We start from the raw sequence: 27,196 nt of genomic DNA, 5'->3' as shown, positions 1-27,196 counted from the left end.
TGTAGGACCTGCCCTGCTGCCCCCGATCATGCGAGTGGCCTCCTCTGGACCCTCTCCATGCTGTCGACATCCCTCTTGAAGTGCGGCGCCCAGAACTGGACGCAGTACTCCAGCTGCGGCCTGACCAGTGCCGCATAGAGAGGGAGGATCACCTCCCTGGACCTGCTCGAGATGCATCTGTGGATGCATGACAAGGTGCGGTTGGCCTTCCTGACCGCGTCCCCACACTGCCGGCCCATGTTCATCTCAGCATCAGTGATGACTCCAAGATCCTTTCCTGCCTCTGCACTGACAAGAAGGGAGTTCCCCAGCCTGTAGGTATGGTGCCGGTTGTTCCTCCCCAGGTGCATCACTTCACACTTCTCAGTGTTGAATCCCATCCTGTTCTTATCCGCCCACCCCTGTATCCTGACTAGGTCTGATTACAGCTTATTCCTCCCTTTTAGCGTGCCCACTTACCCCCACATTTTAGTGTCATCCGAGAATTTGAACAGGGTGCTTTTTATCCAGCTTTTTACCCTAAAGGTAAAAGTTGTGCTTCCTGCTTTACATTTCTGCTTTAGACCTAAAGACTGGGCAAACCAGCATGAATCTGGCCAACATTTTGTAAAGTACCTAGGGAACTTTTATAGTAAAAAAAGCTAACAGTGATTTAATTAGTAACACAGGAAGATAATAACATGGCTGACAGGCAAGGACAGTATTGTAGTTAAAATACAAGGACCTGGAACGCTTTTTCTAGGTCCTGCCCAGGACTTCTTGCAAAGTGTTGATAAATCCATGGGTCTAACTGAACCCTGAAACACAATCAACCAACAAGATGCTCAGGGATTCTGATCTATAAAGAAGAATATATGACAGAGCAAAAACCAGTTAGGCACTGAGTATGCCTATGAGAACAACAATGTTTTAAAGACATTAAAGCAGAGCCAAGAGAAATAAGATCATATTTGTTCAGGACCAAGTGAAAAAAAAGAATGTGAAAGACTAGACCCTGCTGACTCTGTGTGGTTGCATACCGTATGCACCATGTAATACTGGCTTGTCATCATCTTCTTTCTTTACTGAATATTAAAGTAAATAGTCAAGTCATTCCAGCAGCCCTGCCACAAATTAAAGTTGCTCCAGGCACCAATTTATACACTGGCCTTTTAGGCACGTGATTTCTTTTCTTTTCATTTGGAAGGTGCAAGTTGGAGCAAGGTGCGTGCTTCTTTCTTGTTTAAAAAATTACATGTCCCCAGGGCATCTCGTCACCTGCAATCATTAGGGGCTTCTAAAAGCAGTGAAACTAGGCACACTCTGGACTATGTTTTCTTGCTTTCTTTTATGAGTCATGTCTGGTCTAAATGTAGAAATGGACATGGATGGTTATTGGGTAAAGCACTACAATTGCCTATGTTTGAAAAGTAATAAGAAAAATATCCTAGGTGAGGCTACTTATTATTTCTGAAGGATTTTTGCAAGACAGAGAGCTACAGACTTTCAGAAATCTACTGCTTCCTCCTTGAAACTGAAACTTTATCAAACCACTAGATCTCAAGTTTTAATTACTTCCCTTGAGCCAAGTTATATGTCAAGGACAGTGACTAACCCTGAGAAGATTTAACTGCTTAGATAAGGGGAGGACTTTTTTTTCCCTTGAAACAATATTCATTATTGTCCCTTTTTAAAAAAAATCTGGGAATGAGACAGCAGGAGAACAACAAATTACATGTTAAAATAAAGGGGGAGGTTGAGATTTTCAAACACATTTTCAAATAAAAGGGGAGGTTGAGATACCCAAGGCATTTAAGGCTAGGTACAGACATTACACTTTTATTGGTGGAAGTAATCGGAAACTGGTCTATACCCTTAATAGAAGAGAAGTTTGGCACATCAAGGGGTGAACATGTGTTCGGTTTGCTACCTATCTAAACTGGGCCAGTTACAGAAAACCGTGTAACTTAGATCAATTCTGCCTCTGGCTTTTTGAATGTCTGGACGCATATCTACCATTAAGATGCCTAAGATGCTTGTCTACCATTAATTTAAACACAATTAACTTTAAAAAGTTTATTTCAATGGTGATCTTCTCAGTTACATTAACTGGACTTTATGTGGGTAAACCCTGGCCCCTGCAAGTTGTTAATTGTAAAATCATCACCTAGGTGTTATGCTTATCAATTTTTGAGGAACCTTTAATGCTACGGACTTGCCTGGACTAGGGGTCATTAACATTTGGCAGAATCAGACCTTTACAGAATTAGACTTTTAACTGGGGAAAATAAAGCAAAACAGAATCTTCATATAATCACCTTATTTCTAAAAAAAACCCAAACACTTTGATAAACCATATTCCAAATCAACCAGGAATGATATTGAGAAATAAACAATCAACCTCTTATAAATGCTGTGGTATGAAAAATAAAATGAATTAAACTGGTGGCTATGTAAGGTAAAGGTTGGTCTAATTTATTTTATATTATGGCACATACCTATCAAAAGAGAAGCTGTCAGCAACTTGGGGTCATAGGGACTTTTCCCTCGGCCATTTTCAAAATGAGAATCTTCTATTTTAAAAATGTTGTCCTGTTGAGAATAATAAAGCAACAGAATTATTTAACAAACGGGCACCAATATTGAGTCAGATTCAATAACATTTTATACAAAATAGAATTGCAGATGGCCAGCTTCTCAGCTGGGCCATATCAAGTTAGCCCCTGAAATCAGTCAAGCTACACATAAGTACACCAGCTGACGATCTAGGCAAAAATATGTGCCGTTCAACTAGAATGACACTGATGAATGTCAGTCAGAAACTGCTCAAAATCTAATCTCGAGTTCTGGTCTATTCCATTGTCATAAATTTCCCATTTTACTGAATTTGTTTTGAGTTGAGTGGAAGGGTGCCTGTTGAAGAACTAAGGACAGAACTTGATGGTTGGACTTTTGTATAAAAAAAAAATTAAAAACCCACACACAAAGCAGGTTTCATTAAACATGATATTCATACATTCAGAAACATTAAATTAGCATCAAATTCCATGCCCGTATCTTACTACTCCAAGCTTGAGAGCTTAGTGCCCAGCATTTCCCTACTCCCCAAAATTACTTTACATTTATTAGTGGTCATTTAGTTCAGTCATTTGTGATGTGCTGGTTGTAGAATCTATCAACTTGAGCACAGTATGACAAGATAAGATGATCAAACAAAACCTGAGTCAAAATTTGAACAAATAACACACCCACACACATTCTTTGCATGCTTATGCCTGCAACAGATGGGGTGCTGAAAGGTTGTCTCTTCACCTGCATGTGGTGGCAGGAGACAGTAGCCAGGCAGTTACGACCCCCTTTTTTCCCCGTCACAACGCCACTGGTGTCTGTATTCCCATTGCATTAGGCACTGTATCAGTACACATAAAGAAGCAGTCCCTTGCCTTAAGCCAAACACTGTAGTCATATTTTACAAAACATTTTGCTTGCTATATGATAACATCTCAGCTCCTCATCTTAACTTTCAAGGCTTGGTAGCGCTCATTACCTGTCTCTTATGTCAAGGGTGGGCAACTATTTTAGCTGAAGGGCCACTTAATGAGTTTTGGTGAGCTGTCAAAGGCTGCAAGGATAGCCCAGCCCCTTGACAGGTGCCCCACCCCCTGGTCACTATCTTGGGACCAGCAGTCCCAGGCCTAACCCCTGACCTTTGCCACCGGAAGTCCCTTGTCTTGCCCCTGGAAATGCTCCTTTTGGAAGTGGGGGGGAGGTTACCATCTTTGAACTGGGAAAAAAAAATCACACGCTAAGAGTCAAACATCTACTATAACATATTTTAATTTTATTACAAAAAGTATTTTGCCATGTTTAGTGTTTTAGAGATGATTGCATAGTAGTTAAAAAATAAAGTCTTAGTCTTGTATATTGTGTGGGGGGAGTGTGTAGGGGGTGGTTGGGGGTCCGTATGTGTGTATGATCGGGTGTGGGAGGGTGTGTGTGGGGGTTCTGAGGGTGTGGCTGTGTGTGTGGAGGGGCATAGGGTATGTTGCAGGGTGTGTGGATGGGGTTGTGGGGAAGGGTGTGAGTATGTGGGGTTTGTGGAAGGGTGGGGGTGCTGTGGGGACCCCCCCCCAAGATGCACAATGCTCACCACTGGCAGCAGCAGCAGCAACGGGTTGGGGGGCACTCTGGGTGCTCATGGACCATGCAGGCACTGCCACCTGGTGGCACACAGCTCCAGCCAGAGCTGCACATGGCAGCAAGGAGCACACCCAGGTCAGCCCATCCCTATCATGTGGGGCTCCCAGTGGCACATGTGCAGCTCCTGGCACTCATGTGCCACCAGAGGAAAACCCTGTATGATGAAGCCAGGTGCATTCCCCTCTGCCTGCCCCCACACAAGGCATGGCTCCTCACCATTTCTGGTGCAGTCCCATAGCTGCATGTGATGGTGAAGGCAGCAAGTTCCATTGCATGGAGCTTCCCCTGGTGATGCACGAATGCTGGGAATTGTACATGCACCATGGGGAGCCCCACACAAAAGAGGCAAGTCAGCCTGGCTGCGCTCCTTGCTGCCATGTGCAGTTCTGGCAGGAGCCACGCACTGCCAGGCAGCACTGTTTGCACAGGCCACAAGTGCCCCGAGGGCCTCCACATGCTGCTGCCCACAGTAGCAAGGACTGTGTGCCATGGGGGGAGTGTGTGGCCGGTTCCCACACCACCGACCCTCCCTCACACCTACACCATGCCCACCTGAGATCTGTGCTTCTGCTAGCCCCACACTCCCATCCAGCTGCTTCTCCCCATTGCCCCCCACCCCCTATACTTCCCTACCTGCTGCCCAGACTGCAGCAGAGGCAGGAAGAGCCACTGAAGGCCAGGAAGCTGAGCAGGCCCCCTGGCAGCTGCAGCTGTGGCAGCAACAGTCCTGCCTGAAAGCGGTGTGCTGGCTGGATCAGGACCTTTCACGCACAATGGTGGGAGCGAGGTATGCAGGCTGAGTGGGGTACAATTAATTGGTGGGTGCCCATGGTCTGGATTAAATTGCCTGTCAGGCTGGATGCAGCCCGCAGGATGCTTTTGTCCTGCCCTGCTCTAATAGCAGGTACAGACATTATACTTTTACTGGCATAATGCTAGGGATAGAAATTACATATAAACTAGTATGAGTGATCAGAACCTCATTCAAATCTGTAACACAACAGAAGTTCAGGGCACATAAACCACTTTCAACAGGCTGAAACTTGTTTAAGATGAACCTGGATAGATGTAGTAGCAGACCTAACTGATTTAGGTTAAATCAGTTTATTGAAATTCTGTCCTAGTTCCCCTCCAGATTCAGGCTAACTCTCAGTCCCCAGCATCCTAGGAATGTTTTTCACCTGCCCTGCAGACCCCACTTCACCAGGTGGGTGCGCTAGGCTTAGACAAAGGTGTCTACGCCAGCTGAGCATGAAGGTGTACTGTAGTGCCATCCTGGCTTCTGGCCTGGATCACAGCAGGCATGTGGCTGCATTTCCAGAAGAAAAGTGAATGTCTGTTCACTTGCTTATTGGTTCAATCTATGCAGCTTAGACTAACCTGTGAAAATTGAATTGATTCATCCTCTGGCTTTCTGATTGTCTGTACTTAGCCTAAGTAATTGGAAACCTGTCTATACCTGTAGCAGAATAGAAGTTCAGCACGCAATATTGGTCTATATCCATAACAGAACAGAAGTTTGCCACACATAGACTGATTTAAAAATGGAAGAACCCAGTATAAGATCTGCACCTCCCACTCCACCAAAGGGTGAATGTGTGTTCTGTTCACTACCAATCTAAACTATTCAGCTTACAGAAAACTGTTTAACTTAGATCGATTCTGCCTTAGGCTTTTTGAATGTCTATACATAGCCTAAGCCTTTTACTCATCTCCCCATGCTCTTGTCCTTGCTTTCTTTATTGTCCTGGTTTCTTGATCTTGTAAACAACTGTGTGCTTTTCCTTATGCAATTGCCCTATGCCTGAAATTATATCTAGCACATTAATGAATCTCTCCTTTCTGTCAGCTATATCTTTATTATTTTATTCAGCCTTCCATGTGTGAACTCCATTCCACTACTCTTACTCTATTGCTGGACTTTTCCCCCTTGTATATGATTTTATATGTAAAAGGAAAATTAGGTCCGTACTTTTTAGCAACAGACCCCCTATCTCATTCTTGGATAATAAATTAAACCAGTAAACTGATCATAATACTAGCATTTGACTACCATAATACAAAGAGCACTAATGTAGCAAGTCATTATTTAAACAGATTTTTTTTTTATCAATCTACCTTTTCTTGGGATTTCTTCTTAATACAGATAACAATTGCTCAATGTAAGTGCCAATGGATATTTGATAATGTTACTAAGTTACTAGCATGACACTTAGAACATTTTCCTAAGGTGATCCAGTGTGCCATTACAGGGAAAATAAGAAATACCTGCAGAGAATTATTTAATACATGAAGGACCTGATTTTTTACTCCATTACACCCTTTTTATGTCACCATAACTCCTTTGACAATAACTTATAACTCGCACAGCAGAGTAGAGAATCAGGGCAACAGATAGCCAACATGATCTATCCTTCTGTTGGCCTTTCAGTAATAACCTGTCTGGAATAGGAGGAGTAATAGAGAAATCCCAGTGTTTTAAAATTTCAGTTTACTATATAGAGACATGTGAACTAAATTCCTGAATGTATCAGCAAATAATACTAATACTAATATTAATACTACTACTACTACTACTACTAAATATAGCATTGTTAGGTGCCAAATACATGCATCTTGTAGCTTGAGAGAGTCCTAATAAACACTCTACCGGAAACCTAACCTACCATAAGTACGGTAACTTGCCCAAATACATGAGCATGCAGAAGTCAGAGGAAAACTTCACTTTTCAGAATACAAACACTAAACAAAACAAAATATTAAAGAAATACGGTCTTACACAGCTCTTGCACACTTGAATAAATGCAAAAAGTGATACAAAATGTAGAAACAAACACCTGGACTGTTTCATCGCCCTTTATGGCATGGTCCAAAATCTGTTTTCACATGAGCTCACTGGTGCAAGACTGGGATTTTGACACTTGCATCAGAGGTCAGAATTTAGGCCACAGAGCTTCTGTAAAAATGTGCATTGATTGCTTTTAAGAAGTCTTAACTTTGATCCAAAATGAAAATGCAGTTGAAGTAATAAATTAAAGTGAGAGGGTTTTAGTTAGACAACATTTAAGTAATTCACCGGTGGAAAAGTTCTTGAACATTTCACCTTTCTGAAGCCCTTTGGGTTATATAGGGATGTGAATGCAAAGAATCATATCTCAGTGAATCAGCAAAAACTTTATCCAGAAATAGCAAGAAAAAACATATAGAAGTCACAAACTGCTCACTGTTTCAAAAATGTGTGAGGCCTATTATATAATCAGAGACAGGAATTCATGAGGAGGCAGGCTTAACATACTTGCTGCAGTAAGAGGAAATTCTGTACAATGAAAAATATCAGATAGATGCTCAGAGGAAGGTTATTGTAACAAAACAATGGGTCTGATTCTCATTTCTACTAAAGCCCTTCCCTTGATTTGGTCTACTGGGGAAAATAACACTTAAAATGGGGAGAAATATAATTTATTTCCATCTTAATATTCCTCAATTACAGTAAACGGAAAGCTAGCTCAATTATACTGAATGTACGGTAGGATACATTTTATTGTCATGGGCATTATAATACTATTCACATCTCGTATCCTAATCATGTACCCATGGCATTCACAGGTACATTAACGTAAGTTGGGGGGATGGAGGAGTTAGAGGTGTGAAAGCCAGAGCTTGGTATGGTATTGTCTAAACCAGCGGTTCTCAGCCTTTTGCACCTTACTTCTCACCAACCGTTTTGTGCACTTTCTCTTCATTGACATATCAAACAAATCCTGTCAAAATTGCACGGTTTGAGACATCTGTTGAGTCATCTATCTGGAGTGCAAACAATTTTGATTTTTTCAATCGGACAAGGAGTTGAAGTCCCACCTACATGGCCTTTGCATCCCACCAGTGTGACGCGTCCCACTGGTTGAGAAACAATGGTTTAAATCACACTGAGCTGTGAAGCATTAACTTGTATAATAGTGTGCTGGAACTGTATTCACAAGCCAGTTGGCTCTTACTTTAGTATAAATCACTGCTTCCACACAGTGGGAATTTTCTCTGTACTAAAATACAAAACTTTACGGCGGGAATTTCGATGATTGTTTCCATTGCTCTGCCCTACACATTATGGGATTTTTTTGGGGGGCGTATTATGGGATAGATAGCAGAAGATACATGCAGTCCAACTCAATTATTCCCATTATTTCTCTCTTGCCAACCCACAATCCATCTCTTTTAAAGAAGCTGGAGCTATGTTCAAACAGCTGCATGTGAGTACAGATGACACCACAGTGTGAAGACACCACAATGTTGGTCCATCACAAATTCACGGCAGCTTACAGAGAAACAGTTTACATGGCTGTACACAGCTTCAGCTTTCCAAGCCAGTCACAATGGCTGCCTATACACATGCTTGGGGGTGGAGAGGGGTGTGTTTTCAATAAAGCGGTTCCTAGAGAGCCACTCTAATTAAAATGTCTCACTGTCATGTGTATTAAGCCCCCACGGGTTTAAAAATGGCCATGGGATGCTTTATTTAAACCTTATTTGATGAAGTTTAGATAAGGTGCTCCGGCAGCCATTTTTAAATGTGCAGGGGCTTATACACATGCTAGTGAAACCATGCTGGAGTGTTCTAATTAGACCATGGAGCAGACTCAATTAACAAATCTGCTCTGATGTAATCTAATTGCATCTAGAATGCAAAGTAGCATGTGTATAGGCAACCAATAGCTTCAGCAGCCAGTCTGTCTGCAATGCACTAGCAGGAAAAAAAAGGACAGTGACTACACCACAGACCACCTTGTGCTAGAGGAACTTTTTGGAGATCTGTTTTGCTTTGTTCTAGATGGTTTCTGAACTCATAAAAAAGGTGTTGATTGGTGGAACAGGATCAGGTTGCCATGATTAACAATGGCATCTGGAAATTCTGCATGCAAAGAGCACTTTTCTGATGATTTTACAGAATTCACCCTAGCTCTGCAGTACCAGCACAACAGTGGCTACAGGTGAATAGGTAACTAATTTGCTGTGAGCAGAGTGTTTTTTGGGGCTATTGTTAAGAATCCTGCACTGCTAGTAAAAAGGTACTGATGCATGTCACCCCAGTCATTGGTAGACCATTCATAGTTTCACATAGATGTAATTCCCCACTTGCATTGGGGCTGACTTCATTTTTTTTTTAACTCAAATTTCTGTGGATGTGAGGTTTTCTGTAAAATCTGTGATCTTTTAATATATATTCCATGAAAATGTCATGGATTCTTTTATGAAATATTTCACGGGAATTTTAAGGAAGATTTTTAAGTATGTGAATTATGGTTTCACTTTAAGGATTTTCCTTATGCTTTACATAACTTTTCAGTAAGACTTTTAAGTGTGGGAACTATGCTTTCATTGTCTGAAATGTCTATTATTTTTTGTAAACTTAGTAAATTGAGCCATGAACATTGTTAAATATGAAGACCATACATCCAGCTTTGGAAACTTGGCTTTTATATAACTTTTACAGAGAAACATTTATAAAAATAATCACAATTGAATAAAATAAATCTTTATTTTTTAAACAGTATAACAGTGAATTAATGTGAGAAATTGTGCACAAATACCAATACTTCAAACAAAACTAAAATAAAGATGAATCACAACAATATTAAAATAACTTGAATTGTTCCAAATAACAGTTCAACTGTTTATAATTATTGGTTCAAACCACTTCAAAAATGCCTTAAATCTTACAGTTACGTGTTGCCCCTTTTTTCCCCAGGTTACCTTTTGGAGTTGTTAAAGGTTGGAATGCCAAGACACTGGTTCCTTGTTTGGATTAGGGGAATCAAAGCTGGGTTACCAGAAGGAATAGAAGATGTAGGCCGGTGCCAAAAGGAAGAGGAGGTCTGATATAATTTCAGCAAAGCTTTCACATTTTCAGCAAAGCATTTTGTCAGATCACAAACTCCATATCTTTATCCATAGTCTTCCGGGCCATTGATAATGTTCATTCAACCACCTCTTTAGTCACAAAAAGGCCTTTCTCTTCATGCTCCCAGATTGCCTCTCTCCGTAAATTTTTCTCAGACCTAGGAAAATTACCCCTACTCCTAAACTGCCTAGCCTTGCTTCTTGGATGCATTCAATAAACATTTCCTGTTTTGGTCTTTAGGTGCACTTATCTTACCTGTATGTATCCTAGCCCATCTCTTTGAACTAAGGCATGTAACTTCCTCATTGGAAAGGGATGGATGAAATAATCTTTTGATGTTCCTTCCACCTCAACATTGGATTTAAGCAGAGTGGATTTAAGCCCTCAAGCCTATTCCTGTTTTTGACACAGACTTTCATGTCTGTCATCGCAAACTTGGAACTGGGGTTTATTAAGGAAGCCTTCATAGTTCTCAGGGCTATTTTGAGATCAAGTGAATTAATATTAATTTAAGGTACTAAAGATATCTGGAGGAAAGATGCTGTGATATATCAATCAAAGTGATGATTAAATTAATACAAAGTAAAAAAAATGCAGCCAAAAAAGTTGCTTATGAACTACAGGCTTATTCATTATGTGTTGTATGCCACAGGTAACCTCAGTTACGTAATGTGAGAAGACAAGCTTTTATAACCATTTCAGTTTTTATACTGAACAATACTCTTGTTCACAAGTGGCTAAGTATAGGCATTCAATAAGGCTGAGCCGGAAGCACTCTAACTTTCAAACTTTACTCTAAGCATCCAAAGTTACGTTGGGATCAAGCAGAACACATGTGAGCCCTTGACAGGGGTGGAGCTTGAAGCCTGCCTGCATTGCCCAAGCCCAGCAGATAGGAGGGGGTTCTCATGTGACTTCAAGCATGCTCCACAGACTCAATGAGATGCCAAAGACTCCCAAGCAGAGCTGAATGGCCAAACCACCCTAGACTGGCTGGCAGGGACATCACAGCTGCCCATCTGCAGCATTAGCAGTTCATCATGATGTGTGCTCTCATGGCCATGAGCCACCAGCTGGCCATCCTGCACATGCCCACTGAGCACACCCCGCACTGGCTAAGTGTGCATACGTGCATACCAAATGCCTGGGTTCTATGTGTGTGCATGTGCTAATGTGTGCACATACACACACAAAGAACCCAGGCATCATGAATACACACATACATACAGATATACAAACATACACATATAGAATCCAGGTGTCCACAGCATGACTGGGCCACCAACTTTCATGCGGCCAGTGAGGGTGATGCTCGCCTCTTGTGCAACTCCTCATTCCTTGGGCTGATGGAAAGTGGGTGCTATGTACCCAGGGTCCCCAATTTTGTGATCAGTAATGTCATTCCCCCCCAGTCCTCACTGGGGGCTCAGCCTACCTCCTCTTGCCCTGGTTCATGATGCCTTACAGGGGACAGCTGGTTTGCTGGAAGAAGCACTTCAACCATGGATCAGGCCTGTCACCACAAGCACATGTAGCACAAGGAGGGAGAAAAGGGTGATGTGTGTGGCCCTGGCTACACTGTGCAGGCTGTCCAGATCTGCAAAGTCCTGGCCAACTAGCTCCTCATCCATGTGGATTAGGAACTCCCCCCTCCCCCCCTAACAGATGAGTAGAGGACAGGAGGGAGTTGACTGCTTATGTACTGGCATTGGTCCATAGGTCTCTTGCCATGATGTGCTCCTCTGGCCCTGCATCACAAGCAGTGCTGCCCACAACTCAGGCTGCCTGGGCACCATTCCCCTGTACCTCCCCACCCCCACTCAAGAGGCATACATGGGGCTGCATGGACATGTGGTATGAGGATGAGATGCATCTCAGTTTAAAATGTTGAGACTGTTAAACTTTCACTGTGCTTAATAAAGAAAGCCTGTTGAAAACTGCCCATGTCTCAGCTTAACACAAAACAGCAAAGCTTGGTGGGGGGGGGGCATAGGGGAGGGGGTCTGAGAATTGGGTGGCAGAACCTAGAAGGGAGTTTGGGATCAAGGGCAATGCTGCATGGCCTGAACTCAACAAACTTGAAACCTTGGAGGAGAGGCATGGGGTAGGGGGCTTTTTGACCCAGCATCCCACTTTCAGGGGTCTGGAGTCAAAACCAGGGACTTCCCCATATAGGACCTGACCAGCTGGATGACCCAATGTCCATCTGAGAGAGCTGTAGGCTGGGAGGCAGCTTCTGGGCCAAGGGACTGGGGAGGTTGCAGGTTGGGAGGCATCACCACAGCGGGTTCTGAAAACTGCTGGCCATCCCACATGGAACCTTCAGCCCCTGGGATCACATCTCCCCCTTCAAGGACTGTGGACTTGTGGCTCTCAGAGACTCCTGGGACTCATGTCAGGCACCTAGCCAGAGATGGGGGGCTGCCTATCCCCACCAAGGCTGTTCCACCCCCCCAATGGGACCTGAGTCAGGGGAAGCAGAAGAGCTCCTCCAGTGGGCCTCCCAGTGGGAGGGGAGGGGGAGGTGGACAACCTGGGGCCAGCTGCCCCAGTGACCACCTGGCCTGATGGGCTCGTGGGCCACCCTTCCCTCCCCCCCCATTCTGAATGTTCCTGTAACCCTTCAGGGCTTATCTAGAACCACTTGGGGGGGCAGAGCATATGGGGTGACTGCATATGGAGTGTTCCAGGACTATGTGCATTAACTCCCTTATCCTGGTGTTATCACTCTCTCAATTCCGCTGCACCATGGGGTGTCTTCTTCAAACAGCAGGTGACCATCTGTACCCCCCAGTCATGCAACTTGGCAGCCTGGGTGTAAGCAGCCCCTGGCCTGTCTATTTCCCCCTGTACACAGCCCAATTCATTCCTCCAGCTGGCCTTGCAGCCTCCGGTGACAGAAGTTGGTGGTGCATGCCCTGAGGGCAGAGACTGCAACAAAAGTCTTTGTAACATCTGTTCATTTTGCTGGTGTCTCATATACACATCTGTCATTTGCTCAGCAGGTGTTTGGCTGTCCATCTTGGACCTACCATACCATCCATTATGACCTAGCTTCATGCGCACATTCAGAGCTTGCAGGCAAGGGGGAGGGATTGCCTGTGTTGTGAGAATCAGAATCAGCCGGAGCCCATTGGGCCTTGCCCACAGCTTGGATCAGAGGGGAGGGGATAAAGTGCTGTTGGGCCATTTTCTAGCCTATCCAGGTGCAGGACCTGAGAGTCACCCTGGCAGCAGGATCCGAGTGGCTGAGACAGTTCCCTTATGGGAATCTTTCCCTCACATGTGTCCCTTTCCTGAACTGGAAGGGAGGGAGGGAGACCTGGGCAGGGGGTTTTGCAAAGGGGCATTATTTTCTAGTTCCTGTTGCACTGTGACTGCAGCAGGTTTCAGATACAGATGCGTGATATCTCCTGTCCCTGGCCTGTTCTCTGTGAAAACTGCTGTTTACCTTTTTGCTTGTTGAGCTCAGTAAACACTATCCACACATTTCTGTGGGTGCTTTGGAGGGAGGGGGAGCTATCTACATGCAAGTGCTTAAGGTATCAGTACTTAAGCTTGACTCTCCCATGGCCCTAAAAGAAACGGCAAGGACATGTTGATTACACAGGTTTATGATCCCATTGAATGGTACATGCCCTCTCAAGAGCCCAAGAGTGGTGGAGGTGGGTGGGGGGGAGGGAGAGGGAACTTGGTGCCCTGGATGGGCTCTAGGCTTCAGCTGGGGAGGGTGGGAGAAAGCAGGAAGAAGAGGTGGTCTCTATTCTGCTCACTCCTGAGGGACAAAATTTTTTCCAGCATTTACTAGCCAGTGACCTCACACTGTGTGTGGGGCAGAGTGGGGTGATTCACCTTCCCCCTATGCTCCAGCATTCATGGCCACTCCACCTGCACCTCCAGCCCTTTGTGAGCTTTCCAGCTATGATGGCTATAACTGCAGGGGGTGACCTTTGCCTGTCTCGGGTCCCCCCACTGCCCCTTTTTCCCCTCTCCCCCAAGGACTTTGTGTTTCCCCCAGGACCCGAGTCCCTGGTCACTTGACGCTGGGGCAAACTTTACCATTAGGGGTTATATGGTGTCCTCATGCACAGCCTGACTCATCAGGAGAAATGTTGAGATGGATGGTCATGTCTCCTGCAGGTTGTTGTGGTGATATTGGGGGGCCTGGTACATGCTCTGTGCCTCTGGGAGTCGCATAGATACATGTGATAAGGCTTACTCTGGAACAGCTGCAGCCCCTGCGTGAGGAACGGTGTTGAGAGGCCTCCCTGCTACTTCTCCTCCTCTTGTGGGGTCCCTGCTGGCAATTTCTCCAAAGCGCCCCTGCTTCTGGATGGTGTCTGTGGGGTGGGTGTCAACTGCCTTGTTCTTGGTGAGGAAATGGGACAGGTCCTTGTAGAATGGTATATCCAGCCCAAAGACCACTTTGTAACATCAAGCACATAGGAGTAATGCGTCCTCATAAATGTGGCCTCTGTGAGGCCCTGCTCCCAGTTTCTGCCATGGACCCGAGCGTTCACCCACTGGGCAATGCGCATGAAGACATCTCTGATTTGATGACCTATCCGGAGCTGGTGCTGGATGTGTTCCTTGCCCCAGATGGCAATGAGATCCTTTATTTCTTCAAACTGCCACTTGTGTTCCCAGGGTTGGCTAGTGGCAGCAGAGGACCAGGTTCATCTCTGGTCCACAGAGGTGCCTATTGGGTCTCAGTGTCCGTGGATGAGTGAGAGTCTGTCTGCAATGCTGTAGGTAGAAGGCTGGAAGAGTGTATGGATGGTCGGACACACAAGGGTGCAGTTCTTGGTGTGTGGTTCTTATTCTCGCTTCAGAGGCTTGAGGCTCCCGCTCCTGCATCACCTGGGCTCCACGCCTCAAGTCACCTCCACAATTTAAAATATCCAGAGGCTTTCAGCTGATGACCTTTGATTTTGGCAGTGCCACGTGCCCTGTCCTTGCTTTAAAATTCAAGGGTCTGCAGCCCACATAGTCCCTTTAGATTCAGGAGTAAGTGTTCAGTCACTCCAGCTTGGACATTCAGTGCCTCCCCACAACTACATCCCAGCTGCACAGAAATAACTAGTTGATCATTTACTAGCTATCTGATCAGTGAACAAAAGAGAGTCAACCTGCACTGAATGAGAATGAAGATCATGGCAGGAGCCTTCCCTTTGAAATAAATATGTTTTTGAAAAGGGATGGCAAATATTTAGAGCCCAACTTCATTACCCTTTTCTTCTACCCCTATAACATGGAGGACTTCAGTGTAGTGGATTGTATTACTGTCATGTTATGAATTTCAACCCCAAATAGTATTTGCCAATTTTCATTTTTTCACTTTTTCTTTCACTATCCTTTACTAGCATTGTATAAAGTCCCCATCTGGAGGAGATTTCAGCATAAATACAGATGTCACAAGTGAGAAGGTACAAGGCAACACTATAAAAGTGGCTGTTTTGCATTCTTACAAATTCATTTCAATATTTTAAAAAATGAATACATTCAGATATCTCATTTATAAATCTGAGCAAGGTAGACAATTGGGATGACTTGTGGTAACAGATGTGGTATGGGGAAAAAACTAAATTTTAACAGGAAGACGATTACAAAGGAGGTATGAGACGGAGATGAGAAGAGATCATCTCCTCTCATTACTTTCCATCATCCGGACATAAGCAGTAGGACTGTGCAAAGCTTTGGTCACCGATTTGATTTGATGGAAATTTGGCCCAATTTGGTGGCCAAATCACCAAATCCAAGCCGAATCAGAAGACCCTTTAATCTCTCTGAATTGAATTGGAACCCTCTGAATCAATTCAGAGAAATACAAGGATTCGGACATAGACACAGCTTTAAATGTTTTTTCTACATACATCAAGGTACCAGGTGGCTCATGAATGCTGAGATGCTGGGGTGAAGCATCCCATGGATGTGTAGGAGGGTCCCCAGCACACCCAGAAGTGGACCAGAAGCACTTCCAGGTCTGCCACCGAGCACATGGGGGACTTCCCTTGCACTCCCATGGGACGCTCCATCCGTCCCACCATCTCAGAGTTCGTGAGCCGTGCCTGGTACCTCGAGGTATGTAGAAAAAACATTTAAAGCTGTGTCTATGGCTAAATCACTGATTCACTGAATCAGCATCATATCTTTGGATTCTGTCAAATTGAATCAGGACAGTGATCAGAATCAACAAATTGAATAACTGCCCCGATTTGGGACGAATCTGAATCCAAATTGAATATGGCCAGTTTTGCACACCCCTAATAAGCAGAACTATTTTCGTATTGAAACCAAAACCATATGCCAGGTTTAGATCCAAGACTCTAATGCAGATACTCCCCTATACACTTACAGTGAAATTTTATATTTAAGGCTTTATCTCTTGTGTATGTAAAAGTGATTTTTGAATGAACCAGGCAAGTCCAGAAAACTTTTGGTTCAGAGTTCAGAACTAACCTGAATCTCATGCAAACACAAACCTGGTTTGCATCAGGACATTACAAAATACTTCTCAGTATAACCAGCCATTTACCAATCAAATGCATCTGAAATCAATATGAAGAAAGCACAATGGAAAGAGTAGATATTATGGATTGTAGATAGCAAAAAGAAAAAATATAGTTTACTTTTTTGTTATTTTTTCCCCCCAACAAAATCCATCAGATGGAGTAAGGAACTGGAGTGCTATTAAAATATTTCAGGCAATATTTTGCTTCCTAATTGACACCCAGACAGATAACTGGATCTTTTTCTTATTTTCTTTACAGGTGTATAGAGCTCAGCAGCTTTACCTAATGAGCCTTCGTTGGCTTAATTCACCCCAAATGTGCTTTTTTTCTCTCCCCACTTTCTGCAAATTGTAGAATGTATGAATATTTGTAACTGCTCTTAATGATTACCTAGCTGGGGATGGGATTGTTTCTCCAGCTCAGGCGATTTCTCTAAAACACTGCTAGGAGAAAAAACAAGGGCAGGCTAAAGAAACACCCTATAAACTAAAGAATACAGTACAAAGATCCTGCTTCACTTGAAATCAAGGGAAAATTACACCAATTTCAGATCTAAAGTATTATTAGATTTTAGCAACTTGCATGGGATTCTAGGACTGTGTGATAAATTTTACTCCACTCCCAAAATTCCCTGCAGTAGCCATCAGACAACTTCAGAGAAGACACAATGGGCTGGGACAGAAGTTTCATAAACTAGTTTGACCCAAATCAGCTAAGTCTTACTACATTCAACCAGGTGTATCTTAAACTAGTTTCAGCCATTCTGAACTTCTGTTTTGTTATAGGTTTAAACCAGTTTCTGATGACTTAAACCAGTTCATGTGCAACTTTCTATCCCTAGCCAATGAGAGAGTCATTGTTTTGAGTGCAAACAAACAATGCTTTTGAAAACTTTCAATCAATTTCTTGTTAAATAATGTATTGTTCGGGCTCCACTGCCTGTCCTGAAGACACACAACACCTCCTGCCAGTTGCTAATGTAGGAGTATCAGCTAATTAGGCAAATAAAAAATAACTGATGGCATTTTGACATGGTACCAAGTACCTGATGATTCTAAGTCATCCTTTTTGAAGCATGAGCCAACATACGGGGCAACCTGACTGCCTCCAATCACTGTCTCCACTCACTAGGGCTTCAGGAGAGTAGTGCTGCTTTTGTGTCTTGGGTTCCTAAATTCTGTACTGGTTTCGCAGGGGGAAAAAAAAATCACTGGTTCTTTTGCAGCCAGCAGACTGGGATGCCAGGGAAAGAGTTTCCTTTCCTCCCAGTGAAGAATGTGAGGTTAGATACTGTCCCAGATGATTTGGGGTATTTATTTATTTTCGGATTGCTGAGTGGATCTAAGAAAGGAACACTACACGAAGTCTAGCAAGACCATGAGATATTATTATTCATATAGCCAGGAAAAATAACAACTATAAAATGGTAGATAATAAAATAATATGGGGGCTTCACAAAAAAAGAGTTCCCAGAGCTAGTGTGCCTTAGTATCTGTGGGACTCCCAGCAGCATTCCTCAAATTCTGTAACAGACTGGCTGAAGCAGCTTTCTATCAACCTCACATGGTTCCAAACCATTACTTGAGTGACCAGGATTATTAGAAATTGGCTTTAAGACATGAGAACAGAGAAACATTCTCTGCTTTTTTATGGGCCACTGAATGCATGCAAGGTTTCTGGGACTTCATGTGTGTGAGCTGGACACATGGGTTTCTGGTCCTACATCCTGTATTAAGCACAGGCAGTGTAAATGCTCTTCAGAGTCTACATTTTACACATACATTTAGTTTTCCCAGACAAGCTGAAAAATAGTGGTGCTGCAAATTGGTATGTGTAGGTGTGCCGACTTACATTTTGGGCATGTTCAAGTATATTTTTTACTTCCATTATGGAGCTTGACTATTACCATAAATCTGCCCATTACCATATATCAGTGAAGAGGAATCAATTCTTAAAACAGGATAACTGTGAGCAGAGATATCCTGGTTTCTTTCAGCCTGATATTGGAGCTGAAGCACATTCAATACTTGCTCACCTGTCCCCATGACAATATGAAATAAGAGAAATTCAGCAATAAGTAGTTTTCTTTGTGTGTATGGATCTATGCTAACCCGAGGGGTCAGAGGAGGCAGAGGTAACTCTGAAGTAGAAAATGGACCAAGCCAAGACAATGGGTGACAGCAATAACCATCCTCTCCATGACTGCACCCACAAGGTAAGTCAGCAAAGCCAAACAGAGAAAAAGGACACGGGCCTGGAGATAGAGGCTTTGTGACAGTGCAGGAGCGGGGCCAGACTGGCGTTTGGGCAGAGTCATTGAGGTCTGCCTGAAGCTACAGTGCCACCCTGCAAAGGCATGAGTGGGGGGCCAAAAAGCCCTGCGGGTAGGTCACCAATGGAATGTGAGCTACCATGAGTCACAATGGGATCTGGAACAAATGTTTGTCATGGCACCCTAACCTACAGTGCTAAAGTCTGATACCACATCCATCCAGGGTTACCTCAGGGTAGGATCTGCCATTTTTACAATGCTCTATATGCCCTTACTGTCTGTTTGGTAATGGCTATAGAGCACTTTCTGCATACCTACCATTTCATAGAATCATAGAAAGTTAGGGTTGGAAGGGATCTCAGAAGGTCATCCCCTGCTCAAAGGAGGACCATCCCCAGCCAAAGTTTTGCCCAGCCAGGTTTTGAAAATCTCCAAGGATAGAGTTTCCACCACCTCTCTGGGTAACCTGTTCCAGTGTTTTACTACCTTCCTAGTGAGAAAACTCTTCCTAATATCTAAACTAAACTTCCCTTGCTGAAACTTGAAACCATTGCCCCTTGTTCTCTTAGCTGTCACCACAGAGAACAGTCCCCCTCCATCCTCGTTTGAACCCCACTTTAGGAGTTGAAGGCTGCTATTAAGTCCCTGCTCCGTCTCATCTTCTCCTGATGAAATAAGCCCAGTTCACTCAACCTGTCCTCATAAGTCATGTCCCCCAGCCCCTTCCCCATTTTTGTCACCCTCTGCTGGACTCTCTACAATTTGCCCACATCCTTTCTCTAGTGGGGGCCCCAAAACTGAACACAGTACTCCAGATGTGGCCTCATCAGTGCTAAATACAGGGGAATAAGTACTTCCCTTGACCTACTGGCAACACACCTACCAATGCAACCCAGTATGCCATTAGCCTTCTTGGCAACAAGAGCACACTGTTGGCTCATATTCAGCTTATTGTCCACTGTAACTCCAGGTCCAATTCTGCAGAGCTGCTGCCCAGCCAGTCAGCCCCCAGCCTGTCCCAGTGCATGGGATTGTTCCGTCCTAAGTGTAGGACTTTGCATTTGTCCTTGTTGAACCTCATGAGATTCCTTGTGGTCCAATCTTCCAATTTCGTCCAATTTGTCTAGATCACTCTGAATCCTAGCCCTGCCCTCCAGCACATCTACTACGCCCCCCAGGTTGGTGTCATCTGAAAACTTGCTGAGGGTGCACTCTGTGCTACCTTTTAAGTTGTTGATGAAGACATTGAACAAAACTGGACTTAAGACTGACTGCTGGGGCACTCCTCTTGATATTGGCTACCAACTAGACACTGAGCCACTGATTACTACTCTTTGAGCCAATGCCCCGAACAGTTTTTTATCCATCTTACAGTCTATTCATCCAGCTCATACTTCCTTAGCTTGCCTGCAATAATGTTGTGGGAGACTGTATTAAAAGCCTTGCTAAAATCAAGGTACACAACACCTCCCCATCTCCCTGTGTCCATTGAGCCAGTCATCCCATCATAGAAGGCAATCAGGTTGGTCAGGCATTATTTGCCCATGGTGAATCCATGTTGACTGTTCCTAATTACCTTTTTCTCCTCCAAGTGCTTACAAATGGATCCATTTAATAGATACATTTAATAAGTGTAACTTCTGTACGTAGCCAAACATATTTGTATGAATATCGATATTCATGCAAAGGACAGCCATTTTCAAACCATTATGCAATATACCTAAATAAAAAGGGACATAAGCATGGTCAAACCATTTGCAATAAGAATAAATGTTTTTTGAACATTTGATTTTGCAATATTTGTCAATCTCTAATCAGACAGACCAAGTTTGCTGTAACTCTTTTTGTCTAAGAATATGTGTAGGTTTAGTATTCCGAAATATACATATTCTACCTGTGCTGAAAGTCGACTCAAACCATGGCTTTAGGAAGTAACACAAACAACCAAAAAGACTTGTTTTTAAAGGTAGGTATCAATCATTATGAAATAAATTAACTGACCTTAGAAACTCCAAAGAATGTCATCACACTATTTCTCCCTTACAGGATGACCCAGCAAATGTAGGGAGATCAGAAAACCACGCTTAACATGAATGTCATGTTAACCTTGATTGATTAGTAAAGGCACTAAAAATGCCCCTTCTCAATGGCATACCAGACACTAGATACCATCAAGGATATTGAACAATTCTCAGAGGACACTGCGAATTAGAATGTCTTTGTATAGCAACATTCTGGGTTGTCAAGTACAATATATCACCTAAGCTCACTGTCTGGCTCAAATAGGATGACCTCTGGAAACATAAGCACTATACAATGATTGTCTGTTCTAGTCAAGCTATTAAGTGGACTGCATATGTAAGCAATAAGATACACAATCCTAAATCCAAAACATACTATTGAACTATATAACTTAAAAGTCTCTGCTCCATGTATGACACCCCCAAAACATATTTCTCATAATAATTCTCAAACAGGAATTAGGGAGTCTAAATACTTCAGCAGATTTAACTATTATGTTAAATAAAGTATTGGGCCATGCTTTATTACATGATTGTGCTAGTTTTCTATGGTTATTTTTAGCATTCAAGACTGCTTTTCCTCTTTGTCTTCTGGATTTCCTGTATGTTATTAGAATGTGGTGAGGTCAGGCATCAGAGGAAATAACAGCAGTGCTAACTCCTGGTCCCAATGTTTTATGAATTACTGAACATCAGTGATGTAATGGCAATAAATCTCACCCGGTCTCAGTCTTGTCCTGTTGTAAATAAATGAAGCTAACAAGGGTGTTATTTTATTCAAGAGCCTTTCTGATGAGAAAGAAAATGGTACCCCTGGGGGAATGTTTGTAAAATTGCTTTTATAATTAGGGTTCTATTTAATAAGAGAAAGGTTTTGCAATTTGGCTGGGCAGCTTTCATGTCTGAGATGGGCTTGCTTTTTCAAGGTTTCTTATACACAGAAGAAGGTGACTGTACATTTGAGAACAATATGTAGAAAGGTCATAGTAGAGTTGACATAAAAACATATGCCCAATATCTTCACAAGTTAGAAGTAATTTTAGGGACTCGGGTTCTGAGCTCTGTCACAGGGGTCACTTAAAGTCTTCTGAATGAGTGCAAGAGTACTTTGAAACTGAGGCACCTAAAATTGTCGATCAGGTTTGAAAACATTACTTATAAATCTACACTATGTTAGTGCATTTTTAAATCAGTTTTAAATGTATCTTGGTCAGGACAAAGAAAAACTTAGTGAATTATCAATGGAAAGTCCTGATTAATCAGCTTCTGGAGTGTTTTCCAGATTCAGGCCCTAAGTGGGTAATATAAAGAACAAAAACCCTAAAGAGATACTGTAAAGAACTCCCCTCAGTGTAAACCCTATGACAGGGCACTGTGCAAGCTCATGAGTATGCAGAGTCACTGATTCTCACACAGCTTTCCCTCTGGCTGGGAGGAGGAGGAATTGTGGTTGCTACTGCATCCCAGATGTCTGGCATTCGAATCCTTGTGGCCTACCTGCAATTAGGGGCAAGACTTGTGTCCCATCCAACCCCTATTCTGTTTACACAAAGAACTTTATGTGGCAAAGGGTGAATTTCACCCTTGCAGAATGTACTTTATCTTGAACTTGCTGATCTTCACTAAAGTTGCTATACCTTGAGTTTTCCCATTGACTTCAGTGGGTATGATATCTGGCCCAGAGAGAGGATTCCTGGTTTTAATCAAATTTTGACCTTCTGTGTGACTGGCCAAACAACTTCTATTTTGTACCTCGAGGTCATTGTCTGCAAAATGGGGATAAATGATAAAAATAAAAGCACTAAAAATGACTTTCTAAACAGCCTAACAATTACTCATTTCTTCTGCCACTGGAATATAGGCAGCTGTAACATTTAAATTTTAACCCTATGGTATTTTAAGCTGTGCTTGCAACATAAAGAGGATAATCCTAACTCTACTGAAGTTAGGGAGAATACTGTATTGAATGCAATAGTCCAGAATTTCCCTTCAAAACTTTGTACGATTTTGCAATGACAGTTTCATTTCATGCACTGACTTCCATTATGAAACCACCCAGCTGCACCATGGCCTAGTTTTACCTTGCTTTTATAAGGGAAAAATAATATCTACCACACGTTAATAACTGGTATTGCATAAGAAGAAATACCTTGCAAAATCTGAATACTGTTGCGCACATGGAAGCATAAGTAATGGTAGACATAATTATAGCCTCTCTCTGTGACAAGTTACAATTATTCTTCACTGTGGTGTATTTAAGAATGATACTGTTTTTGAGTTCAGATTGGGTTTTTTTGTGATTACAAAAGTCAAGTGTTTAATATTATTTTTTCTCGGTGCAGCAAAAATGTTGCTGACACAGAAACAGATGTATGTTAGTGTATTTGAGTCAAGGTGACTGAAATAAATGTTCATATTAATAGCTCCCTTCTCTATTCAGGACTTCACCTGCATTTTTTTTTAATCCATGACTTTAGAAAGGGTCACTGAAGCTGGCAAAAATATGCAATATACTCATTCTCTATCTCTAGGTATATAGTGATACATATACACACATAGAAAGCAATACACTTTATCAACAGATTCAATCAGCATCCAGCCAGATGCTTACATTTGCCGATATATAAAAAAAAGGCAGCCACATGTTGGATGGGAAAACTCTTGCATTCATTTCAATGGGTTCTTGCTCAGGACCTAACAGCTGTTGTTTGAACCAGGCAAAGCATGGCAGCTACTGCTTCACAGTTTATTAAAATATCATCTAGAAAAACAATGGGCCCTTTTTAAATTCTACAAGTTTCTAAGGTAACTGCTTGAACCCTGTTACTTTTCTACAAGGATCAGTCAGAAAGTATCATAGAATCACAGAAATTTGGGGCTGGAAGGGACCTCGAAAGATCATTGAGTCCAGCCCCTCTGCTCTAGATAGCAATACTGCTGAGGTCAAATGATCCCAGCAAGGTGTCTTTTCAGTCTCCTCTTGAAGACGTCCAAGGTTGGGGACTGCACCACCTCCTTGGAAAGTCTATTCCAGATTCTCGCCACCCTTACCATAAATAATTTCTTCTTTACATTCAACCTGAAACCATCCTTTAACAGTTTATGTCCACTGCTCCTTGTCCTCCCCTGGGGCACCCAAGTGAACAGTTTTTCTCCCAGCTCCTGATATTCAACCCTTACATACTTATTAACAAGTCCCCCCTCAGTCTCCTGTTCTCCAGGCTGAACGGTCCCAGATCCCTTAGTTTTTCTTCATAAGGTTTTTCCTCCAGGTCCTTAATTCTTCTCGTTGCCCCTTCTCTGGACCTTTTCAAGATTCTCCACATCTTTTTTGAAGGGTGGTGACCAGAACTGGACACAGTACTCCAGCTGGCATCTCACCCATGCCAAGTAGAGAGAAAGTATCACTCTCTTAGCCCTGCTTGTGATGCATCAGCATGCATCCCAGTATGCTATTAGCTCTGTTCACTACAGTGTCACACTGGCTGCTCATGTTCATCCTGTGATCAACCATAACTCTGAAATCCCTTTCATCCTCTGTGCTGGCCAGAACATCTCCTAACCCAGGGGTTGGCAATTCTTTTGGCTGGAAAGTTTTGGTGAGCTGTTGAGGGCTTGTGGCCCTGCCCCTTGACAAGTGTCACACACCCTGGTTGCGATCTTAGGACTGGAAATCCTACCCACTGTGGCAGCAGGGTGCTCCCTCAGGGACCGGAGGCACCAGGGGCACACCCTGACACTCCCAGAGAGGGGAACAGGGACCCTGACACCACAGAAAACTTACCTAGGAGGTGATCCGGGGTGGAGAGAAAGCCGCACAAGCCAGCATTGTGTCGGCTCTTCAAGCGGCTGTCCATTAAGCTGGGCAGTGGCCAGCTGAGTATGTCAGCTGGAGCCACCACGGCAGGAGATTCAAAAGCCCAGCTGGAAACCAGTTTCAGGGCAGAAGCCAGTTGGTGAGATGCTGGGCTGGCTGAGGCCTGGGACACCAGCATGAATGAGCCCTCCATCTCTGCCCCATGCCGAATGGGCAAGGTTAGCACTCAGAAGCCACCCAGGATATTGCAGACTGCAGTCCTGGAGCATGAGAGGCTCGTGGCTGGAGTTTCCCCATACAGGAATGCGACCGGCCATATCCACCCCAGCCTCCAAGTACCCATCTGAGACTTCAGGGCTGGAGTGAGCATTGGGGTGGACCCAGAAGAAAGAGGGGTGAGCAGGCCGAATCCTCAAGTCTGTGCCCCATCCATATTTGAGGAGGTGGTGGCCTCTCAGAACAAGAGATGGGCCGTAGCCCAGCATTGGTGGGCAGCATGAAAATCCATGCAGTTGGCAAGTGGATGGGGTGTAGGGGCAGCAGAGCCCCAAGAACATCCACGGTGAATCTGTGAGTATCCTCGTCTTTGGGTTGAGGGAAGGAACACCAGTGAACCCCTCCTTTCACCATTCCATCGAGTCATGGCAGGTGAGTTGGGGGCCCTGACCACAGAGCAGATGAATACTCACAAGGACCAGCCACGAGCAACGCACCCACTAACACCTGACCTTTGACACCAGAAGTCCCTCTTCTTGTCCCCAGAAGTACTCTTTTCGGGAAGGGGATTTGCCATCTTGGAACCAGAACACCCCCTGCCCCCAACCCCCTAAATTATATACTAAAAATCAAACATCTACAATAATATATTTTAATTTTATTTAACAAAAATATTTTTGTCCTGATTTGTGTGTGCTTGTGTTGTGTATATGTGTATAAAGAGGTGATTGCATAATATCTCCAAATGAAGTCTTATTCTTGTATATTGTGGGGGGGGTGGAAGGGTATGAGGGGTACAGGTGGGTGGGTGTGGGGTTTATGGGGAGGTTGTGGGTGTGTATATGTGTGTGTATGTAGGGTACAGGGGTATGTGTGGATGTGGTTGGGTGGGTATGGGGGTTTGTGAGGATGTGGGTGGGTGGGTGGATATGGAGCTTGTGGGGGGGCTGTGGGGTGTGTGGAGGGTGAGGGTGACTGGGGGGGTATGTATGTGGTGGGTGGTATATGTAGTATGTATGTGTGTGGTGGGTTATGTGCATGTAGCAGTGAGTGGGGCTCCCCTCGGAGACATGTAGGTGTTTGTGTGGGGTCTGTGAGGGGATATGGGAAAGGGTGTAGGTGGGTGCAGTGTTTCTGGGGGTGGTGATTGTGTGTATGGGAGGGTGTGGCTCAGGGATTTGTGGGGAAGGGTTTGAGGGTACTTTGGGGTGTGCATGAGAGTACCCCATGTGCATCCCCCTGAGCTGGTCAGCACCTGCCCCTGTCCCACAACAGCCTGGAGCTTGTGTGACCTGTGGTACCTCCCTGCCACCATCAACAGTGCACAGCCTCAGCCCACCCTGTGCTTGCTCAGTATTGCCCATCCATGACATGTCTTGCCACCTCCTGAGCATGCAGCGGGGATGGGGTGACGTCTTCTGGCTGCCACCGCTGCTGGTCCCAGCCCCACAATGCTGGGACCCACATGAGCAGCCCTGACCCAGCATGCCCCACACCTGCTCTGGAGTCACCCATTCAAGCAGATCAATGGCAGTAGTGCTGACTGCTGGGCAGAAACTGTTGCTTGGCACAGGGGAAAAGTGGCCCCTCTTCCTCACCGCTGCCGGGCAGGTCTTGGTGCAGCCACCCAGATGAAGCACTCTGCATTTATCCTAATTGCACTTCATCTGGTTCCACTCTGCCCACCTTTCCAGCTTGTCCAGTTCTGCTTGGATCTGCATCCCATCCCCTAGTGTGACCACTTTTCCCCATCATTTAGTATTATCTACAAACTTGGCCAGTGTGCAGTAATATCTTTTAATGTTTGTGTTCAGAGACATGGAGGCTGTGGGTGCTAACTCCTTGCCTAAGGCAGCCACACTAAACTGAGGTCTATGTTAAGACCCTGAATAAACTGATATGTTGCAAACAAAGAGCCCATCCTGAAGTGCTGCTTCTCCATGACACAGTTTGCCCACATGCCAGCATGCTCACCACAGAGGCAATCTTGTTGTTTGGATAGGCTATGCTATCTGATTCTCTATATGGCCCTGAACTGGCACCCTCAAATTACCATATTTTTGGTACCTAAAGGGATGACATTTTCAGGCTGACAGTGAAGTGATAGAGACTGTGTCACAGTGCCCAACAAGAACAAGGACTCACAAATTGCTGGCCCTTTTTTACTGTTGATAAAGGCCACAGATGGAGAAGACTGCTGAAGAACAGCTGTGTATTCAGCTATAACTTCCTTCCATTCCTTAGAGATCTCAGAACAACAGCAGAGTCTCCCTATGCTTGAAG

The 27,196-nt window shown here is 44.0% G+C and overlaps 1 protein-coding gene across 12 annotated transcripts in view; it reads right to left on the bottom strand.

Annotated features, from left to right (window-relative positions):
* SEMA3A (semaphorin 3A) overlaps window positions 1–27,196 on the bottom strand; it is a 468,302-nt gene that overhangs the window by 80,564 nt on the left and 360,542 nt on the right. For all 12 annotated transcript variants that reach the window (XM_090041876.1, XM_090041883.1, XM_090041875.1 and 9 more), the window contains one exon: window positions 2,478–2,571. In XM_090041876.1, the coding sequence (XP_089898002.1) occupies window positions 2,478–2,571 (94 nt within the window). The remainder of the gene's footprint in view (window positions 1–2,477; window positions 2,572–27,196) is intronic.

This window comes from Crocodylus siamensis, chromosome 4 (assembly GCF_052110815.1).
Source record: "Crocodylus siamensis isolate JL-2025a chromosome 4, ASM5211081v1, whole genome shotgun sequence".
In the NCBI taxonomy this organism is placed as follows: Eukaryota; Metazoa; Chordata; order Crocodylia; family Crocodylidae; genus Crocodylus; species Crocodylus siamensis.
The sequence above is the reverse complement of the archived record's forward strand: the minus strand, read 5'-3'. Positions and strand labels throughout refer to the sequence as shown.